This window comes from Telmatherina bonti (assembly GCF_933228915.1).
Source record: "Telmatherina bonti genome assembly, chromosome: 1".
Lineage (NCBI taxonomy): Eukaryota > Metazoa > Chordata > Actinopteri > Atheriniformes > Telmatherinidae > Telmatherina > Telmatherina bonti.
The window spans coordinates 31,000,404-31,022,730 of NC_136619.1; the positions used below are offsets into that span (position 1 = coordinate 31,000,404).

Here is a 22,327-nt window from a genome sequence, read left to right on the forward strand (position 1 = left end):
AATAGTTTGCTGACAGGTAAACAACAGCAAACAAACAAAGCTGACTATGGACAGGAATGGTGTGTAATATTAAAGAAGAAGCATTGAAAGAAAAAGTCCTTATATGTTTATGTGGGAAATGTAATCATGTTTTTTCTTTTACATCTGTTCCTGATATACTTTTTTTCAGATTGGGTGATAGATTCATGCAGCGTAAAAGAACCAAATAGGCTCTTATGATTCCCCTAGACACAACAGAAAGTAAACATACCTCAAGGCTTTTATGTATTTAGAGACACTATCCAAAGAAAATATATGTATCAAACCTTTCATAAATGGGTTAAATGACAAATAAACTAACTTGTCCTTCAAGGTATAGAATGCACTGCGTTCATGATTTTGGGGAAAATGCAAGCCTGCAATCAAGCTAAATGGATTTAAATTAAATTAAATTAAATTAAATTAAATTAAATTAAATTAAATTAAATTAAATTGAACTGAACTGAACTGAATTGAATTGAAGTGAAGTGAAGTGAAGTGAAGTGAAGTGAAGTGAAGTGAAGTGAAGTGAATTGAATTGAATTGAATTGAATTGAATTGAATTGAATTGAATTGGATTGTAGTACAAGACAATGTGGGTCAAATGCAGAGCCAATTTTCCTTATCAATATTAATTAATTAACTATTATTAATGATTATTATTATTTGTACTGTCCAGTAACTACTGATGTGTTACAAACATAGTTTACAACGTTTCTGTTGTCTGTTTTATTTGTATTAAATAATGATTCAGATGATTGATGGTGATTGATCTTTTCCTTGTTATATGACGTTTTCTTCCTTTTTCCATAGTTTCTCGAGTGTCAGAGACAGATATGTCACCTATACTAGAGATGACAGCTGCTGTTTTAGATAGATAAAAGAAAGACTTAAGACTAATAAAGGAAAACAATGAAAGTGATCAAAATCAAGGTAGCATCAAATATTAGTGTGGATCTCCAAACATCCTGGATGTGGTAATGACACCATCAACTTAAGCTAAAGGCAATATTTCCTGTAGCACTTGCTGGTGAGCTCCACTACACCTGCACATGGCCCAACCATGTGCGGCTTTATTTATTTGCCAACACAGTGAGCCAGTAGGCCTGAACAGTACTCGCTGATATCGACTGCCAACTGTGACTACATCTGCTAAGTTGGAATCTGTATGAAATCATTCTCACTAACAGTTTACTCACAGCACTTGTATTTATGTTGCGGTGGCTGCTCCACCCTCAGCAGGCTAGCTGGCATCGACCTTCGGGCGATGCACTTGATCTTTGTGCACGTCTCACCTCTTAATGATAAAATGAGAAAAACTGGGTCGGTGATGTACATTCCCACCAGAAATAGTGGGAAGTTAACATCGTTAGCTGAGCACCAAGAATTCCAACTGGGAAATCATCTCTAAATAAATCAAATGAGTTTCACAAATAGGTGAGGAGCCTATGGGAGACCCACGTTGGCTCCTGGGAGGAGTGAACAAGTCTGGATGATTAACTGAGAAATGAATGACCTGCTCATGTATCCACTAGAAACCTACTTGAGCAATCAAATCACTCTAAATTAAATGATATTTGGTGTGTGGGATCCTTTATAGAAAAAGATGTTGTATTTTCCTAAGTATTTATCTTTTCCTTTTTTCAGGGTGTTAAAATAAGACATCTTCATTTGCTTAACCAGTGTTTGAGGACAAATAAAATACGTAGAATCATGTGTCTGATACCCAGTGAAGCGAACTTTAAATGGAAACAAAACTAACAAAAAAAAAGGCTACTATATGTGGAAGAGAAGAAACAGTGTCCACGGTCAACATTCTGCAGATGAATGAAAAATGTGTACAACTGCGCTTGAACACAGTTTGCAGAGGAGAGAATTACAGGAGAGAGATTAAGAACGATACCAGTTTTGTGTTTTCATTGAAGGGGAAATAGTAAGACTTACCAGAGTTGGGGTCGGAGTTGCCATCGGCTTCGGTCCTTTTATCAGGGGAGGCCTGCTCGTAGAAGTCGTCCTGCGCCTGCACCAGAGGGAGAGGTTGTGTGAGGAGGGAGCCACTGCCAACAGGCTCGTGGTCCCCCAGACCGCTGTCACTGCAGCTCTCCTGAGAGCCATCCGGCAGGTGAAACGTGACGCGCCGCTGTGACTAGAACCAAGAGCACAAAACAGAGCCTCTGATGTTAGTGCTCTGCTCTGCCCCCTCAAAATGTTTCTTTTCATAGTAATATTTGACACTGAGCCAAACAAGCTCACGCATGCTGCTTTGCACACTGAGTACCGATCAGCACTGCAGTGTGTTAAAATTTTGCCTGAATGCTGTGAAATATAGCGGACGTCATTTTTTTGCCGACTGAAAATGATTACTGAATTAAAGTAATTTTTTTGACATGTGCCAGATATTGATGGGAAGGGGAGTCTAAACATTGGGAATACAGTCACGTTTCACTGCACAATGACAACCAATAACAACATGCATACGCACCATGCATTGTTACAAAATGAATCAAGGTGAAAAGTGAAAAGTGTCAAGTTACAACTCTTTCACGAATGCACAACATAATCAATATGTGGTATAATTAATGAAGGCTACATATCCGTGTGGCTGACTATGATCATGTGTGTCAGGTCTGCAGCAGGAACATTTACAGCCTGATTGTAAAGTTTGTGTTGTCAATTTGTTGTGGTGTTGGCAAAGTCAAAGTGCCCTGCAGAGTTAGCAGAAGTCACCCGCAGGGTGTCCTTCTTCCCACATTCTGTACTCTCAATGAGAAGAGAACTTTCAAAATGCACAAGTGCTCCTTGGACACATCTTACACCTCTTCTGGTGGAGGCATGTGCAGACAGACATGCGCGTACACAAACCCGCCGTACTTAAAGCCATCCTGATTGAATTTCCAATTGTTAATTCCGAGTGTCTTTTCCTCATGCTCTAATGACATTTTCCTCGGGCTTTTTCATAAGTCCAGACACAAGACTCCAGCTAACCTTTCGTGAGCATACAGAGGTCCCTGCCACATCCTTGGTGATGACAGACAGAGGCAGGTTTTACAGTAATTATTGGCAAAAGCAAAGGTCACCCAATCTGCAGTCTAATGCAAATGACCTCATTATATATTTTAGAACTGTTCCAAAAGCATGCAACATTCAATTAAACAAAAAAGGAGAATGACGAAAGGAAAAAAAAGGAGGGCTGGGTTGAGAGAGAGATGGGGGTTGGGGTATTTGCAAGGGGAAGGAAGGATGGGGAGTTTAGATTTTGCTGCAATGTGTATAGATAGATAGATAGATAGATAGATAGATAGATAGATAGATAGATAGATAGATAGATAGATAGATAGATAGATAGATATATTTTACATTGGAGTTGCTGATTAAAAACTGACTCGTCTAGAATCCAGTACAATCAAATGAATGTAAAGGTCTCGTAAAACAGTAGGAATCTGGATAAATGTCACAGTTAGCAATTATAAAAAGGTGGATGAACAGATGTGGCATTTCGAATGAAGATGACATACCGATGGGGGGGGAAGGGGGCTTTTTTTTGTTTAAAGAAGCCACTCTTTTGTTTGTTTGTGTGCAGCTTATACTCATTAAACAAATCCAGGAAGAACAGTTTCACATGAAGTGAGGTATGGTGTGTGTGTGTGTGTTCGAACCCAGAAAGAGTTTAGGGCAAGGGGAGCCTTAAAGATGATGTTTAGTGTATCTCCTCTTAATTAACTGTAGCTGAATATGTTTTTCTTTGTGATGATGCCAAAGACATTGGCCTTAGGCAAGTTAGCCATCTGTTTGCTGCCCTGAAAGTGTCAAACTCCAATTTGGTTCTCATACTGGTTGCTTCTCCACCACCTCATGTCAGAGAAAGTAGCGTTCTCTCGGGATAAATGTGTTAGATTTTTAACAATGTGGAAGTATATCTGCAAGAAATATACAAGAATAATCTGATTTACTCGTGATCTGAATGGATACAGTGTTACTGAATTAGGAACCATTGCGGTTTTTTTTCAGATTATCAACACTTGCCAGCATTAAAAATGTGACTTAAAAGTCAGTTCTGTCTCTGAACTACAGGAAACACTATTATGAAAAGATTATTTGCATGATTTTTTTCACTTTCTACAGAGAGGAGGTGACAAATTATTGATTGGATTAATGGCTTTTCTAGATGTCATACACTGCTGAGCTGGTGGGGAACGAATGAGAATTTCTTCTTTAGCCTGTTTAAAGAAAGTAGACAGGTTCAGCAAAATAAGTAATAAATACTGCATAAAAAATGTTGAACCTGTGTAGTTTCAAGCAAAGCAATTAAGACTTTAGTTCCCTTGCCATCCATAGTTTTATCATGCACTCTCCATTTCTGTGGGTGTTGTCTATATTTGTTTGTGCATCTTGTGCATATGGTTGTTACTGGGTTTAAGCATGTTTGAAGATATTTTGTATTTCTTTGTTGCTGACAGTCGCTCATGGTAATATTAGCATAAGACCAGCTTAAACTATCCCTGCTGCCAGTTTACAAGATATTATGGCTTATCACGCCTGCTAACCCTTATTATCCGCTTGTTTTTATAATTTGCCTGACCAAACACACTGATTTTAACAAACACAAAGCAAACTACAGCCCAGCTGCTTGAAGGTTTAAATTCCAGCATGCCTGCAAATTATCAAGAATAGAGTTGGCCCCTGGATCTTTTGTGAAAGTATAATATTTTGTAAAAAGAAATTTACATCTGACAGATGTTTCTTCAAAGTTTGCAATAATGGAGGTTTGTGTTCTGTACGACAAATACAGAATACAAGATCTGCATGCAGTGTTTCATCCAGGGTGCAAAATAGATTAGCAGCTGTGCACAATTATGGAAATCCTTAATGCAGTTGTAGAGGTAGACAGTCTTGAGTAGAAACACAAACTAAAATCTTAGCTTGTCGTTGCTGAGAAAAGACTGACTTTGATGGAACCAAGAGCAGATACAACTTTGGTTTAATGTGACAGAAAACAAATAGGGAGTAGGCTTATGACTCGGAGCATAAGCTCTCTCTCTCTGTGCCTCCCAGTATTTCCACTGCTCAGTCTGACCATATGGAGCATAGTGAGCAGGTTTAAAACAGCTTCTGTTTTGCACTGCGTTTCAAATTAACACAATACACCACTGCATTTCTATCAGGCAGACATTTAATGAAAAGAAGCACACAGGTGGACATAGTGCACTCATGCGCACACCACATACTCTCACAAAATAATGCAACCTTCTCACCACTGCAAATAATCTTATCTAACAGCAGTCTGACACCTCCGGTGAGCGAACACTTCCCACGAGTTTGTTCTCACAATCAGACCACTGAGGGAGATCAGTCAACCAGGAAGCAAAACTCACCAGAAGATCTCTTTTCCCCCCTCTGCCCTCATCTCCTACAGTTGCCTTAGAGACCAACAGTGCTCTGCCATCTGCTGGCCGTCTTGGAAACTACATGTTCATCATTTATTGGTCATGAACGTCATTGTCTTCACTGCTCCACTGGCAGTGCTTATTGATTTTTGTGTCTTACACCTTTACATTATTGCTGAATTTGTTAAATAACAATATGACAAAACTCAGTTTTATTTGACACTAACCTTTAATTAAAGAAGCATGTACCCTTTCTTTTATACGGAGGTGGGATTTTAGAGAGTGCAGTCAAGTATGGGACTCTATTCTTCACAGTTTTCATCTAATTCTGACAACCTGTATGTTTCCATAAAACATCAAACCTAGTGACACATTAGCAGCTGATAAACACTGCCTCCTGTCAACATACCATTCATATTTCCTTTGGGCTCATCCATAAAATGCTTCAGTCAAGCAAGGCTTTTTTTGATGACAAAAACACAGTCAAAACCGACATTTTTGAACCGTTAAAAAAAGATGAAAGACGTGAAGATAAAAAGAGTTCCCAAATGCATTTCTGTAAGTTACACTCAAATCTAAAACGACACATAAACCACAGTCTCCCCATCTTTGATTCTGACTCTAATATTGACTTCTCCTGCCACCTCTCCAGAGTCCAAGTCCTCTGCCTTCCATGTTTCATCATTAAAACATGGCAAGCCAGTTCTGAGAAACATCTGAATTCTGCCACATTTACAGTGAAGCCTGATCAGTCACTCCCTTACTCTGGTTCAACACAAATACACAAATAAAAACTCACAGGGACAAACGCAAAGAAACATAAATCTAAGTCATTTCTGACCTATTTCCTAAATTGCAAGCTTGGAAGGACATTGTTGTGCATGTGTGTGTGTGTGTGTGTGTATTTTTGAGTTTGTGTGTTATTTCTAATAGTTGTTTGCTCCATGTTTTTCATCTACACAACACTGGCTTAGCATATGATTATTTGCACACTCCATCATTTTGACTCTTTCTGGGTGCAACGATCTTATGCACATTGATGGATGCAGTGTACATACTGTGCATTTGTTCATATATCCATTAACTGCTGATCACACATCAAAGACAACCCACAACCCCCTAAATAAAAAGAAAGACACACATAACAGCATGAATATGTGTCTAGTCATTCAGTGAGTTTGTCACCATAGTCCCAGTCTCACCTGTTCTCTTTCACAGATGACAGGTGCTGTGACAATCCCCATCTTGCCAATGCCCTCAAAGCCCACTTTGTTTTCCTTTCATCTTTTAACACCTCATGATAAACCACACATCATTCCACTTTTCTCTGTTAGCATAAACACCCCAGCCACTTGTTACATACTTGTAAAAAGAGTGTTTGGGTTTTTGTCTAATTTGTGCATAGCATGTCAGAGATTTTAAACCTATATAATACCATAATAACATATTTAATACATAATTCATACAAAGATGTGAACTAAAAGCAATTAGTTCACATCTAGATCACAAACTACATGTATGTATATACATATATATATATATATATATATATATATATATATATATATATATATATATATATATATACATATATAGTGTGTATGTATATTGTATAAGTGTTACCTCAATACTATTTGATTCAAATTTAACTTAGCCTTGAAAACAGCTATGATAAAACTAAACTTTAACTTTAGTGTTCTTGGATTGGAAAAAACAAGGCACATTAAGCCAACTCCGGTTCGTTGATGTCAATACTATTGAGGGATAATTACTCCCCAGAGCAACAGAAATCACATTTTGAGCATTTTTATTTAATTTGTTATGTGGTAAGATGTCAGTTTGTCAGCTCCAGTGACCTCTACATACCATGTCTGCTAAACTTATGTCTACATTGGTCAATTCCATACAGAGAGATATGTCAATGTGGGGTCACATTGATGAGACACACCATGAACTCAGCTCACCATCCACCTTACTTGAATACAGGTACTTGCATCCTGGGATCTTCAGGGTCATGTTAGCTGTTGATATATATATATATATATATATATATATATATATATATATATATATATATATATATATATATATATATATATATATATATTTTTTTTTTTTTTTTTTTTAACCATCACCCTGGATGACTGCATTGATCACAATTGTTTTCCTTTGCTACTCATCCATGATTACAATGTGAAGTTGGTTGGCCATTTACCAGTTTGTATTGGGAAGTACCACAGGATCTTGGCTGTTTTATTCTCTGCCACTTTAGGAGGTGTGTCCCAATGGGACAACAGAATCTCCAGTCCATATTCTGTATAGATATTTCTGTAAATTATGCTAGCTACTTAGTTATGGCGTTCCATGTATTGTTTTCCTGCCATTATGGTTCCTCCAAGGCCTTCTTTCTGGTTTCTACTGCCTGAAACATCTACTCAGTGTTTTAGTCCTTACAGCCATATATCTGATGTATTCATGGGGCTTGCATATTTCATCTTGGACAGTAGCTCTGATGCTCACCTCCATCTTTGCACTTACATCCCTTGGACACTGGATTTGGAATGGAACCTTCCATTTTTGGTGGACAACTTTCATGTTATAACATCTGTGGTCTGAACTTTCTCCTTTGACCAACTTATTATCCCAGCAAGGTACTTGATCACTATCAGGGTATACCATTTATTTGCCTGGATCTTGTTCTTGTCTTTAAGCTGACTTCTCAGGACTTGCCTTGATCATTACAGACTTAACTGCAGCAGCTTTCCTTCTGGCATCTTGTCCATTTGCTTTTGGTATTTCTTTGTATTTTTATCCCCCCTCAACATCTGCGATTCAGCCATCTGGGAGTGTAATACCTTCTATCAGCTACCTTCTCTCTTTTTGACACCATTCGGTTACATTTTTCAAGTCCGAAATGACATTCCAGTGTCCCTGCAAGTAGAGCCTGGTGGTCGGATCAGTGAGGCAATGTCTTGCTCCCTCTTTTTAAACAGCTTGATATAATCCATGTAATGGATGATGATGGCCCTGTTTTTAAATCATTGGCCGAGGGGTTCAGGCCTATGTAGAACAGTACTGGGGACAGAACATCTCTTTGATAAATGCCACATTTGATGGAGACTCGTGCAATTGGCTTGAAGTTGACCACAGGGCAAGTCAGACACAGCCTTATTGAGTTTGCAATGAAGGCTCTTAGAATGTTGTTAACGTTGTACATCTTTAGGCATTCTAGGTGTTTGGTATTGAGTCATAGGCTTTCTGGTAAATCAATCCAGGCAGTGTGCATGTTTCCTCTGGTTTTTCAGTTGCTGGTGGCAGTTCTGGAACAAGCAGCTGGTGTGCGGCTCCTCTGACATTTTTACCAGTGTAGTGATTCATGTGCTCACTTTTCTAAGCCACAATCATGCCCTAAAGAACCCTCCATGTTGTGGAAACAGGTTATTGGCCAATGGTTGGATAGAACTGATCCCTTCTCAGTATCAGGAATATTTGTGCCTTGATCAGCTATTTGGGGTAGATCACAACCCTCAGCAGTTGGTCCATTTGAACTGTTAGGGATTCATGGAGAAAATTTAGCTTCTCTAACCAGTAGTTGTAAGTGTGTGAGGTCATATCTGGACATATCTGGGTTTTTTTTAATAATGGCATTCAACACATAAAACACTAGATACACATAAAAACCCCATATAAAAATGTCCACAATGCTAAAACTAGTATCCCTGCAGCCTAAAATCTACAACCCTGTTCTCCTATATAATGCAATACAATACAATACAATACAATACAATACATTACAACACAATACAATACAATACAATATAATATAATATAGGCTGCATGGTGACGTAGTGGTGAGCACTGTGACCTTCCAAAACAAGGTCACTGGTTTGATCCGCGGCTGGGGGGCCATGAGTTTTCCAATTTATGTGTACTCCAGCTTCCCCCCACCATCCAAAGACATACATGTTAGGTTAATTGGTTACACTAAATTATCCCTCAGAGTGAGTGTGAGAGTGAATCGTTGTTTGTCTCTCTGCGTTGGCCCCTGTGATGGACTGGGCCCAGAGGGTACCCTGGCTCCCCCCAATGATTGCGGGAATAGGCTCCAGTTTCCCCACAACCCTTAATCGGACTAAGTGCTTCATATAACAAATAAACTGTGTAGTACAATATATTTTATTGTAATTAATTACTGCTATTGTAGAATTACAGTTTTTTTGCTGTTTGATATTCTGTTTGATTTATCCAAAGTAAAACAGAAAAAGGAAAGCTATTGTCATAAAATAAACTGTAAAAAAAGCCCTTTTAGCTGAAACATATGTTGTCTACTTTATCGGCAACAAGCTTAAGGAACGAGCCCTGAAGAATTATTTCTTCCTCTGAATAGTTTTGTAAGTGCCTGAAGTCAGGTTTAAACTGCAGTTAACCAGCAGGCAGCTGGTTGAGCTAACTAAGTCTGACATAACAATGTGCCCACAGCTGGAAACATGAAAGGCATACATTGCCTAAGCATGCATGCCTAACTTTCACATAGTAGTTCCATCTATCTTACAGATGGACAAATCTTTGTGACTCTTTTGCTCTGCATCAGAGGTGGTTTATCGGATTTTACACTTTACATTCTAATCTATGAAAACATAAGGAAAATCATTAAACCAAACAGACTTCACCTGAACAGACTTCTTCAGATGGAGGAAATTTCATCAATAATAAATGTCATCTAACACCACCTGGGGCTACATACGGACATCTTAGACTCATCTACTCTTTTATCCTCTCTACTCTGCAGTGACCTCTTACCTTTCCTGATGGAGGTTTCACCAGCCTTACCCTTTATATCTCCCACTCCTGACACATCCTAACTTCAGTACGCTGTTAAATCAGCTGACTTGGTTGAGTGAGAACTGTGACACGGTTGTAGTTCAATGAGTTTCTCTCAGTGCCTTAAGCAGAGCTGAAGAAACCTGTGCAACTGCCACAGAGCATTAGCTACAAAGTTAACCACTACTGACTCACTCTTCGGTTCCACCCTCTGCCGACATCCACAACCATAAAATGAGAGACGCAGCATTTCTTCTCTGTGTGTGTCTCCTGCATCAGGATGAAGGATTTGACACTCAGAGACAGTTAACTACAGAAGAGAGCCGGCTAGGCCCTGAGCACTGAATGGGGAAGCTTGATGTGTTTATGAGTTACAGTCCATGAGATCTTGGTGCTGCACTCAGCTGTAGACAGTGCACTGAAGTCACTTTTCTGCTACACTACCGAGGACATTTGCCTTTTATTTATTTGATATGCATGCTTCAGACATAGCTTTGTGATGCTAATAAATAAAGCTATTACAAGGTAATCAAAACTAAATAAAAGGCTTTAATATTGCATCAGAAACTACAGATTTATGTGTAAACATGCAAAACTAATGCATCATCAGAGTTTACTCCATGATTCATAATAACCTACAACCCTATTAGCTGTCATGAAATCCTATTTGTGATTTCATTACATCAAATAGGTACAGAAGCACACATTTGTTTAGTTGGATTTCTGTTTATCCTGTGGAAATAATGGCTATTTACACAGCCATGATTATCCAGCTTTGAGAGATCAAGAGTAAATCGATGCAGCAGGGAGGTCTGGTTGACTTTGGCAACTGGTGATCTGAATTCCTCAATTTTGTGGGGGTGTATTCACATGAGCATTGACAACTGTGCATCTTATGAAAATAGAGGAAAGCAAATATATATGAATTAAAAATATTATCTGACTTTTTAAAATATAGTTATTTCTTTTTATAATGTCATTAATAACAGCTAAAGCTCAGAAAATATAGTGCAGATAATATTATCTCTGTAAAGTCTCAGTGCAGCATGTCCCATCCATTTCCTGCAGATGATGACCATAAAGGGAAGACGCACACTGGCTGTTGAGCAAAACCATATATATGCTTGTTTTTATTGTTGTTGTTTTTATTTTTTGTTTTTTTTTTATTTGTTTGCGTTTGTGTTTATCTTCATCTAAAATTAAGAGCACTAAAAAACAACATCCAGAAAGTTTGTACTTTTTCTGAAAGCTATGAAGAATCAACACTGAAATAATTGAAAGTCCATTTTTTTCTAACTCATTAAACCTTGTCAGACCTTGTCAGACAGTCAGAACCATAATGACACAAAGCAAAAGCAAATTTTAGATGCTTCCAAAGCAGTCCATTCTCACTCTTGAGATTTCTGATATGCTTGTTTGATCAAGACAATTTATGTGCCACATTTTATCTTTTATTGTGACTTAATGCGGTGGTTGAAACCCTACAATGGACTGGCGACCTGTCCACTGTGCACCCTGCCTCTTGCCCAATGATTGCTGGGATAGCCTTCAGCTTCTCTGTGACCTTAATTGGACTGAGCTGTTAGGAAAATGAGCGAATGAATACACAGGTTGAACTGCCAGGTGACTGCAACCGTGTCTATATGGCGGTTGTCAGCAATGTCAAAGGATAGACTACTGTTTTCAGATAAAAAGATTGGACAGAAATCTATAATGCAATGGAGAATTTTTTGCCTGATAAATGAATGGCATGACTTTTTCCTCAACCCTGACAAAATAGCTTTGTTACCATGGTTAACCAAACTCTTTTCAATCATGAGATTTAAACTTGAGTTACCTGCTGAAAGTCTTTCGTTATGATTATTCAGCAGCAGTCACTCATATAAAGTGTTCCTGCACCAGCGTGCTAATTGTAATATCTGTAATATCTGACATGGTTTTTGAAAATATTCCTTCCTTATTCTCTATTCTCTTTGGCTTTTAATCTTTGTAAATTTATTTGTCAGTGGATGAAAAAAAAAAAAAAAGAAAAGATTGATGTAAACAATAGTAACACATATATATATATATATATATATATATATATATATATATATATATATATATATATATATATATATATATATATATATATATATATATATAATCATGATTACTTATAGAATCTAACTGACTGATCAGCAAATTAGTGTGCCACATGATAAAAAAATAAATAAATACTACAGTAACAACATTGACAGTAAATTGATATTTAGATATGATAGTTTAACTGGACGTTAAATACAATGTATGGCATTTAAAAGAAAAAAATATAATATAGCCTGCAATTTAAAGTCTTTGTTGAATTGTTAGCTGCGTTCTGTCACAATAACAAAAGAAGCAAAGGAAGGAGTTTCCGTTTTGTCTAAATCCCTTAACTTGTTGTGCCTTCCAGATGCAGTGGTATTCATGCTACATGATAACGGGAAGAAAAAAACATAAGGGTGAGAATGTCTGAGACTGAGTCGCCTTGGAAAAGACTTAGGCAGCGCTAAGAAATTTCACTACCAACACCCTGCCCGTACAGTATGTGAGTCACTGTGGTGTTACATGCACCTGTACAGAAAACATACTGTAGCCTTCCAGAGATAAAATATTTCAACTGAAAAGGCGATAAGATTTTTTTTTTGTGTGTGTTTGTATATTCTTTAAAGTTTGAGTATATTGTCTGAGCAATTTTCAATTCTATCTGTCAATTAGATATTCTAGCTTCATAATGCTACTCCTGGGCCTCAGTCTAATTCTGACCATGCAAAACCCCTCTTACCTCTCATGTCTTAAGTCTGAGCTTGAAAGCTGGAGCAAACTCAGATGGAGAGAAAGCATACAGGTTCAGAAAAAAAAATACAAACAGCAGACAAAAGAGCCCCCACTGGCTTTGCACCAGCAAAGCTACATTTTTAAAGGGGACACTTTAAGAAGTCACAGTGCAAATATTAATGTATAATAATTATAGATATAATATTATGTCTTTGGGTCCATAATGTGATGGCTAATCTCCATCAATAACCTCTCCCATATAGTTTGTGGCCATAATTCACTTCCTCTCAGTCCTTACTTTGGATTTGTAAAACATTAAGAACAAGCACCTGCCTGGAAATTACAAACTAACATTCTTTTTTTATTTTTTTTGGTTGTTTGTTTTTTTCCCTGAGGACAGTCACAGTAAGAGAATACAATTAAGCTCATGCCTTAATAATTAATTTTATGGTCAATGATCTTACCAGCAATAATTCTGAAGCAACTAATCATCTGGAAAATAAGGACCACCCAGACCTTTTTCCATTTGTTTTGTTGCCAAGCAGCCAGCAATTTCCTTCAAACCATCCTCAGTCAAAGCAAGGCGACGGCATAATGCATCGTAGTGTATGGTGTGTCCCAGTGTATAATTTGTTTTTGTTTGTTTGCGATCGGCTGCCTGTTTGTATTTTAGCAAGTCTGAAAGAGGAACATTTGCTTCTCCCTCTCCTATCTGCATTTGTTTACTTTAATGGAAAACCTTTCAGACAAAATGTACACCAGTGTTTATGCTGATGTGTAATGTGAACAGGTATGCCTTGACTAGACTTGATCATTTGAGCGAGATAAACAACATCCCAGCATCTTTCCAGAGATGAAAGTTTTTTTTTATTATGTAGTCATCACTCTATTATATATTTTTGTGAAGAAAGTAAAGAGGAATCTGATCTCCAGAACCCAAATCAAGATTTTTTTCTTTGCTGAGGTTTTATCTCAGCTGATGGCAGCCAAACGCTCCAAATGGTTTTCCTCGTAACTAATAACAGGGAGTAGCTGTGAATATATACTTTGGGAGGAATGTATCTAAATATGAGCTTTTTGTATAATTAAAACCAATGCTGTCCAACTCTGGTCCTCAAGGAGCCACAGTTTTGCAGGTTTTCCACATATCCCTGCTCAGATACATCTGCATCAAAAATAATCAGTCATTATGCAGAACTTCATTGGCTGTTGGATTCATTCATTGGAAGTGAAGCGTGTTGGAACAGGAATACACTGAAAACCTGCTGGACATCGGCTTTCGAGGACCGACTTTGGACACCGCTGGTTTAAACAAATATCTCTCTGGCAAAAGAAATAAAAATAAATTATTGAAGAATAGTCATATATTATTGGAAACAGTCCCTCTCCCCAAAACCTACCAAAGGTCATCCCTTCACAAAGGCAATGTTGAAAGAATACAGACAAAAACTCCACATGCAGTTTTAAAAAAAAAAACCAAAAGAATGATGTTTGTATGTGATGTATTTTAGCTTGAACACTAAATGTTTTCAGTCCATATTCAAGCAAGTCAAAACCCTAACAGAAGGTGTAAAATAGTATTTTGTAAAATTATTATTAATATTTGAACACAACTAAGACATGGAAAAGTTGAGCCAATTTGTCTCGGTCTCACAGAACATAAAAGCCTATGGTTCAAGGCGCTCCCTGTAGCTGTGCAATGCACCCCTTTTTATTCCTTTTCCATGAAGAGTTTCTGTAAATAACCCTAGAATAGTGCCTACTTCAATGCGAGAAAACATGAGTCATAATTCCCTCTTGGTGTTTTACAGGATATAGTTACAGGTTATGTATAAAGTTGCACTTTGTAACTGTCTGGCCTTCAAATATGAATTTCTGACTTGTTTTGGCAGCATATTGACATTGATTGCATATTTTTCTTGTGCCATTGTAATGAAAGAGGCCATTATTTGATGAAGCAAGGAAAAGGAAGAAAGTAACAGAGGAATTGATAAAACTGAAGTCAACATCAGAGCAACATTAACTGACTGACGAGTGCTCAGAGAAGAGACGGGATGCAGAACAGATGAAAAATTAGCATTTGTTATGGGGGCTATGACCTGTGTGATCAAATCAGTTTATTATGGTTTAGTCTATACTTTTTCTGAATTTATTATTGAGTTTATATATATATATATATATATATATATATATATATATATATATATATATATATATATATATATATATATATATATATATATATATATATATATATATATATAGATATAGGAAAGCCAAGTTTATTTATGTAGAAAATTACATGTACAAGACCACTCAAAAGGCTACAGTACAGCCAAAATAAGGGCAGATTTTAGCTAAATAAATATCCAACTATTACAACCCCACTGTTTTTTCTGAATTGATCGCAGTAGGATGGTCTGCTTGTCTACGACTTAATCATGTCCAAAATTGTTTGAAACAGAACACTATTACAAATTCTGTATACCACAAATAAAGTAATTTATCATTCTAGAAATATCTTTGAAAACAGTGTTTTCAACTTTCAACATTGTCCTGAAAAATATACAACCAATCATTAGTATTTTGTCTTCACAGTTGGAGAGGTCCGTGAGTAGAGCGGACAGGAAATAATATTGTCCTATATTTCTCTAGTTTGAAACTGGGCTTTAAAATCTGAAACATTTTGCAGGCCACTTCAGTTTGCCACAGAAAACTGCTGTGCCAGTTCAACTGTGTCCCACCCTCAGGTTGGAACCAGCTGCACAGGATGGTCCAGATATAATGTGCAGTGGAAGCAATGTTGAGTTTTTTTTTTACATCCCAATAGTCATAAACCTATAACAGCCTCATATAGACAGGTCTGCATGACCATGGTCTGCCTCAGTATCAAAAGAAACAAACATAACTATATGCTACAGCTGATCTTTCATTCCTTGACACCACTGCTAACCTGTATCCACCCATTATCCATTTCCATAACTGTTGGAAATTGATAAAACATGTACTGTACTGTATCAGTGTCAATCTCGGTACCTTCTTGATCATGTTTTATTGCTCCATTTTGTTTTCTCCTTTGCTTTTTCTCACTGCATGTTTTGTTACTCACTCAGATGCTGCCTTTGCAGTCTAAGTACTTCCACCAACAGCCTGAGGCAAGATGCCCTGATTTCCCACAGTGAGAGTGCGGCTAGCTTGTGACGACCATGCCTTTTATCACAGGTGCTGAGGTTGTAGAGGTAGATTGTTGAGCTTAACTGCTTATCTTTTCTAGCCTATGCAGCTACTGACTAATCTGTTCAACCTCTGTGTTGAATTATTTGCTGATAGCGTTGACACAATTTATATTTTAAATAAAAGTGCTCATTTACCAGTTTGTTCCACAGTTATTTAGCACAAGCAAAAGCATGTTTACATAATAAGATAATGGAAATAGATTAATCTGATCATGGCTTTGTGGATAAATATCCAATACATGTGATAAATTATGCAGTAAGTGTGACAGAAGACATCATGGACCAGTGCAGAACTGCAATAACACACAGTGTCAGTGAAAGTGGGAGAATGAGGATGACAGATCATCTGTGTGCATCCTTGCTCCATCTACAGTATGAGGCCATCAAAAGCCCACAAGCTATTTTTACCTAGTTGTCAACATATTGGCTAGACAGGCAGACTTCTTGTCAGTCTGTCTTGTTTTGAATTCCAGTAACACATGGCAAAAGCAGAGCTATATTTTCAACTTTAAACCACTGTTTCAGCATAATGAATTTTCATTTCTGCAAATAGTTTCGAATAATTCACCTACAGCCATAACAATGAAACTAAAACAAGGCAGCTGAGATTTTCTTTCAGCTAAACTCACTCAATCAGGTACTGTACCATTGGTTTTAAGCGAATAATAAAGCGCAGATTGCCAGATGTCATTTAGCTGTATTCAGAAAGAGAACGAGATCATTTGATTTGTGTCACTTAATCCTAAAATTCAGTAGAAGACAGAAACATTCCTTTTTAAAGCTTCAGATTAATCACTATCTCTCATAATATAAAAGTGTCACTCGTTCCCTGGTAATACTTTCAATTTGGCATCAGTTCATGTTTTCAAAACCACAAGTTTACACACAAAATATTTGCTATTTTCTGTCAAAGAACATCCCAGAGCCATATCAATTTACACATCTGGGATTAAAATCCTCCTCACTGAGTTACACAAGCTACACCACAAGCACTTTTTTTAAAAGATGGGTCCTTACAATATTTCTCTATAAACCACATTACATAGTATGGAAACCAAAAAACTAATATGAGACACAAAATTGTTGCCATAAAAAAAAGAAAAAGATATAAATTTGCTCCTGCAGTATAAGCAATATTAGTGTAGGGAAAGTAAAGATGACAGACAGGATCAGGAGAAGGAAAAAAAAAAACAAAAAACGCAGCCCGAAATTCACAATATTAGTTTAAAGAGACAGCTGCAATATTCAAACAGTCATTCATAAGCGTTGACTCCGATGGCTCACTAGAAGCGTGTAAACAAACTTAATGGCTACAGCCTGTATAACCATGAATCTCATAACCGATTCCGGCCCCGAAGCCTTTTCTCAACCCCTATCCCTCCCGCCTACAAGTCCAGTGGCTTATCACATAAACGGTTATTGACTGCTTTGCAAGCCATCAATACTATCAGTGCAGTTTTACATATGGTAAGCCTTTCAACTTCATCACAGTAAGCTAGCAGAGGCAGAAGAGTTGTACAATGAGAATAAAAGTGTGTAAAACTGTGCCGAAGTGTATGAACAGTTGCATGGAAAGAGGGTTTACTGTACATGAACATTTCCAATTCAATCTAATCGTGCCTTCTCTGGGGATTTTTATTAAAACACGGTGAATGTAGAAGAAAAGATAGTTTTCAAGCTTTGACATGGACTTGTTAGAGAACAAAAGCTCATACCATGGCTGTCTGATGGTGGAATGTATTGGTATATAAAATGGTGCCTCAAGTCTTGCAGCTGAGCCAAAACAACTTAATGGATTAATTGGGAACCAACAGAGATAATTAGGCCTTTGGGGTTGTATGATTCCACCCCTCGTAGACTGTTGCCTCAGAACTGTGATGTAGTGCATTCCTGCTGTGTAATCGAGATAATTAGCAAGAATGTTGTGTCACTGTCCAAAGATTAGCAAAAGGGAAAGGCCAAACAAGGCTCATTAAAATGTGGTTCCTACCTAGAGAGACTTTATAGGATATATTTACTGACAGAGGTTGTGGCTTGTTTTCATTTTCCTTATTTGTGTCACCACTAAAGTGAGATGTGACGATAAGGTAATTCATTTTTTTCATCTCGTGACGAGCTATGTTCCTTTATAAAGAGACAACACTGTGGAAAAAGGCAGCCTGGCTTTTAACTAGGCACCCATTAAAAGAGGTCTGTGTAATGTGCTGTAATGCATCAAACTCTGTGGCTCATATTGTGCTGCATGAGAACAATGTACACTCTGGTCATATGTACGTATGCTTCCCCCGAGGAGGAATAAGTATGGATAGCTAGATGCTACTGTAGCTGAGACTAACTGAGGCAGGGCTTCAGTTGTTTACTGTCCTCCTATTATTGGATGCCAAGGTGTCCTTCTGTGAGCCTGACAGGCACTGAGTAGTAGGCCAAATTGATTGGTCTGCTCTTGCCCACCAAAAGGACCTGAACTCAATTTGCTTGTGATGGCTTCAATTTCCTGGCCGAACCAAATCCCCCTCCCCAACTCCTATCTCCCCTCCTCTCTCTTGCTCTCTCTCTCTCTCTCTCTCTCGATTTCTCTCTCTCTCTTTCTCTCAGCATCCTTACTTCGTTCAAGAACTGTCACTTAATTTCATTACTCAACAGGGAAGGGTTCTGCCCTGTCTCAGTTTCTGTCTTTCACCCCCCGTTTTGCTCGTTTGGACGTTATCAAGAGTTTCAGGAAAGAAAGCCTTGTATTCAAGACAAAGCTTGTGTTAACATTTCCTGGAACAGTATCAGTCGTATTATCTGGCAACATCTGGGCAAAGATTTTGGTAACATTTCACTGAAACAGGGTTGCAGGCTTGATTTTTCTTTTATGCTTTACCAGATGAAACTTAACGACATACATTTCATACAAAAACCCCCTGTTTTGTTTTCGGGTGACAAAAGATGAAAGCAACGAGATAGAAAATACGGCCCATGCTAATCTGCCTTCTGACTGCTATTTTACACCTAAACAAACTGTGGTGGACAGATATTGTAGAGATTGCTTTTACACCATTATTCATGTCAGTATTCAGCAGGCTATTCAAGAGAAAGTCATCAAAGGTTGGACTAATTTAGGCCTTACTTCACAAAGCTTATTTTCTTCCACAGCATTCTCAGGAGCAAAGACCCAATTTGCTTCTCCTAGCATACGGTAGCAGCATTTCGTAAACTAATTTCAGATGCACGCAATGCCCACATGGTCAGCGGTTGATTAGAAAGAAAACAGGATCTAACACTAGAGTCAAGCATAGAGGTCTTTGAAGTGATTACCTTACATGTTTTGGCCCTGCTTTTGTTGCTTTAAGATAAACATGTGGAGCCACTCAGCATATGCCAGCTTATGTCAAGATGAAAGATTTTACAAGCCATTATCAGAGACTCGCAGATTGTTCTGAGGGTATTAGCTGGCTTCAGAAATGTGCTACAACTGCAAAGATCTTGCTGTGATTTCAGACACTGTGGATGGGGGGGGACAAGATTCTCAGCACTTTTAGATGATCTAGATGACTGGCGGGAGATTAAGGGCTGGCGAAATGTGAGGTCCTAAAGTTAGGTCATCGCTTGCATTACTGTAAAACAAGAACAATCTTCATGCATACTGTACACAACAGAATATTCCACCAAGAATGAAAAAAAAAAAAAGGAGCTGAGAAGAATGTGCAACATCCTCCTTCCATAACCATGTTTTGCTTTTACTCCTCTGTGTTTTGGAGGATATTCTCTCTTCTGGGTGTATTTACCAGCGGCCTTACAAGCTTTTACCTTCAGGAAACAAGCAGCTGATCTGGCTCATATTTTACAATGATTCATCTCGCTCAGCATCAACCACGAGGCATAAATGTAATACAACCAAATTAAGGCCTCTCAGCCAGACAAACAAGCTGGGGAATTTCAAACCTATGCCTTTTCTTTCATTTTGTTTTTGTGAGCAACTGCAATTTATTGCAGTATTAAGACTGATTTCTTCAAGCTGTTTCTCATGTTGTAGTTTATCCTCCAATCTTTTTTTTCTTTAAATGTTATAATATTCCAAAGGCAGGAGTAAAAAAAAAAAAATAAAAAAATAAATGTATCTATGCATTACTGACTGCACACTTGCAGTCAAAAGCAATGTTATTCAGAGTTCATTATCATCGCTCTTGAACCCAGCTGAGACTGTAGTGTTTCTGTATCGTCAAATCTAAATTATGTCTCAAGAAAAACAGAACATACTCAGGGAACATCAAAGAAAAGACTGCCTCTACAACACCTACACGTATCACTGCATTTTATATCCTAACGCAGTCACTGATCAGTGTATTGAACTCATGTTGTATTCCAGCAGGGTAACATCTAAGTAGTTTGATCAGCTGAAGCAAGGATGACTTCTGCAGAGAGGGAGGATAGTTTGCACAGACATGGTATGCCCCGCTTTTGCTGGAGGTGTCTGTTCTGGCTCACTTCAAGTGAATCAAAATCCCCAGAGGGACAAAATAGCCAGAATTGTGTCCATTGTGTAGCGGGAACAAAGGAGCAAGCGCCCTACCCGCGCAACGAGGAGGAAGAGTAAGCTGGACGCTGACGGCTTTACTCAGCGCTGAGGAAATTACACTGTTACATACGAAGAATATGCACTAAAATGAAAGAAAATATCTTGGTCTTTTGCATGTACCCATCTGTTCCACAAATGAAATGATCATTTTCACCATGTTATCAATAACTGTCATCAGTCTAGGACTAAGTCTGAGATTGTGTGAGGCATAAGTGTAATTTCCCTGTTCACTCATAATGTTTCATGACTACTTTTTATGAAACCATCTAGTTAATCCAAGAATTAAAGTCCAAATCTCAGTGCCACAGATCAAGTAAATTGAAAAGGTTGAAAAGAAAGTATATACTGAAAAATTGAATGTGGTATACATTTTTAACAGAGATCTTTTCTTTAACTAAAATCCACTATGGAAGAAACTTTGCAAATAAAAAGTTTTTTGTTTTTTTTTTCTATTTCCTGGTTGACTTTATAAATATTATATAATATAACCCATTGTCTTTGCTGTCATACTAAGCTTCCCTACGACAGCAAAGCTGTACCCTGCTGTGTCTTGCCATCACTAACTTTCCATATGCTGCTAGTTGTATAATTTATTGAATACAGCTATTTTAGCATTAATTAACCATGTGTACAGTGTCATTTACATTTTAGAAGATCAACACTACCATCCAAACAGTAGATAATCCCAACTGTGATGTCTGAACTGTACTTTGTAGGAAAGAAAGAAATGTTTTACTGCTATAGAAACTTATTGCTTGAATGACAAAAACTCTTGTGAACATGTTCTAGTTATCTGAATTGAAAGGTGAGAAAAATTTCAAGATGATCAACGCTGGATATCATGACCATAGACTCCACAGATTGCTACTGGTCATGACGAAGTGTGGCCAGCGTCATCCCACCGTCCAAAGACATGCATGTTAGGTTGACTGGTCACTTTAAGAAATTGCCCATAGGGGTGAGTGTGAGTGGTTTTTTGTCTCTGTGTGGCCCTGCGATGGACTGGCAAGCTGTCCAGGGTGTACCCTGCTTTCCACCCAAAGACTGCTGGGATGGGCTCCAGCTTCCCCACGATCCCTAATTGGACTGAGTGGTTAGGATAATGAATGAATGAATGAATGTTTTCACAGTCACAAAGTGCTTGGTCAAGGGATTATTGTTAAAAAGCACATATATTGACCTTATGTATCCGGCTTTAGAATCAGCCCTGAATTTTACAATTGGCGCAGCACTAATTAATCTCTGTAATGCTGTAAATACTGTTAATAACATATATTTACACACATCTTTGTAGTAAACATTGCATGTTGCAAAGAAAAAAATGCAAATTCACTCAATGTTCAAGCAAATTCAGATGTCTTTTTTTTCCTGCCACAGAGCAGAGAAGTGTGAATCTCTGTCTCTCCAGCAGCAAGCCCATTTTCACTTCTGTCTTTATTTGAGGTGTAGTGATGTGTATAATAATCTTCCACCTGAAAAGTTGGCTGGTAGATAGAAACGACTGAAAT

General features: G+C 37.8%; 1 protein-coding gene across 1 annotated transcript in view; it reads right to left on the bottom strand.

Moving 5' to 3' along the window:
- pcdh9 (protocadherin 9) overlaps positions 1-22,327 on the bottom strand; it is a gene marked incomplete at both ends in the record, with an annotated part of 200,191 nt that overhangs the window by 55,570 nt on the left and 122,294 nt on the right. The window contains one exon of the mRNA XM_079238331.1: positions 1,963-2,164. Coding sequence (XP_079094457.1) covers positions 1,963-2,164 — 202 coding nt within the window. The remainder of the gene's footprint in view (positions 1-1,962; positions 2,165-22,327) is intronic.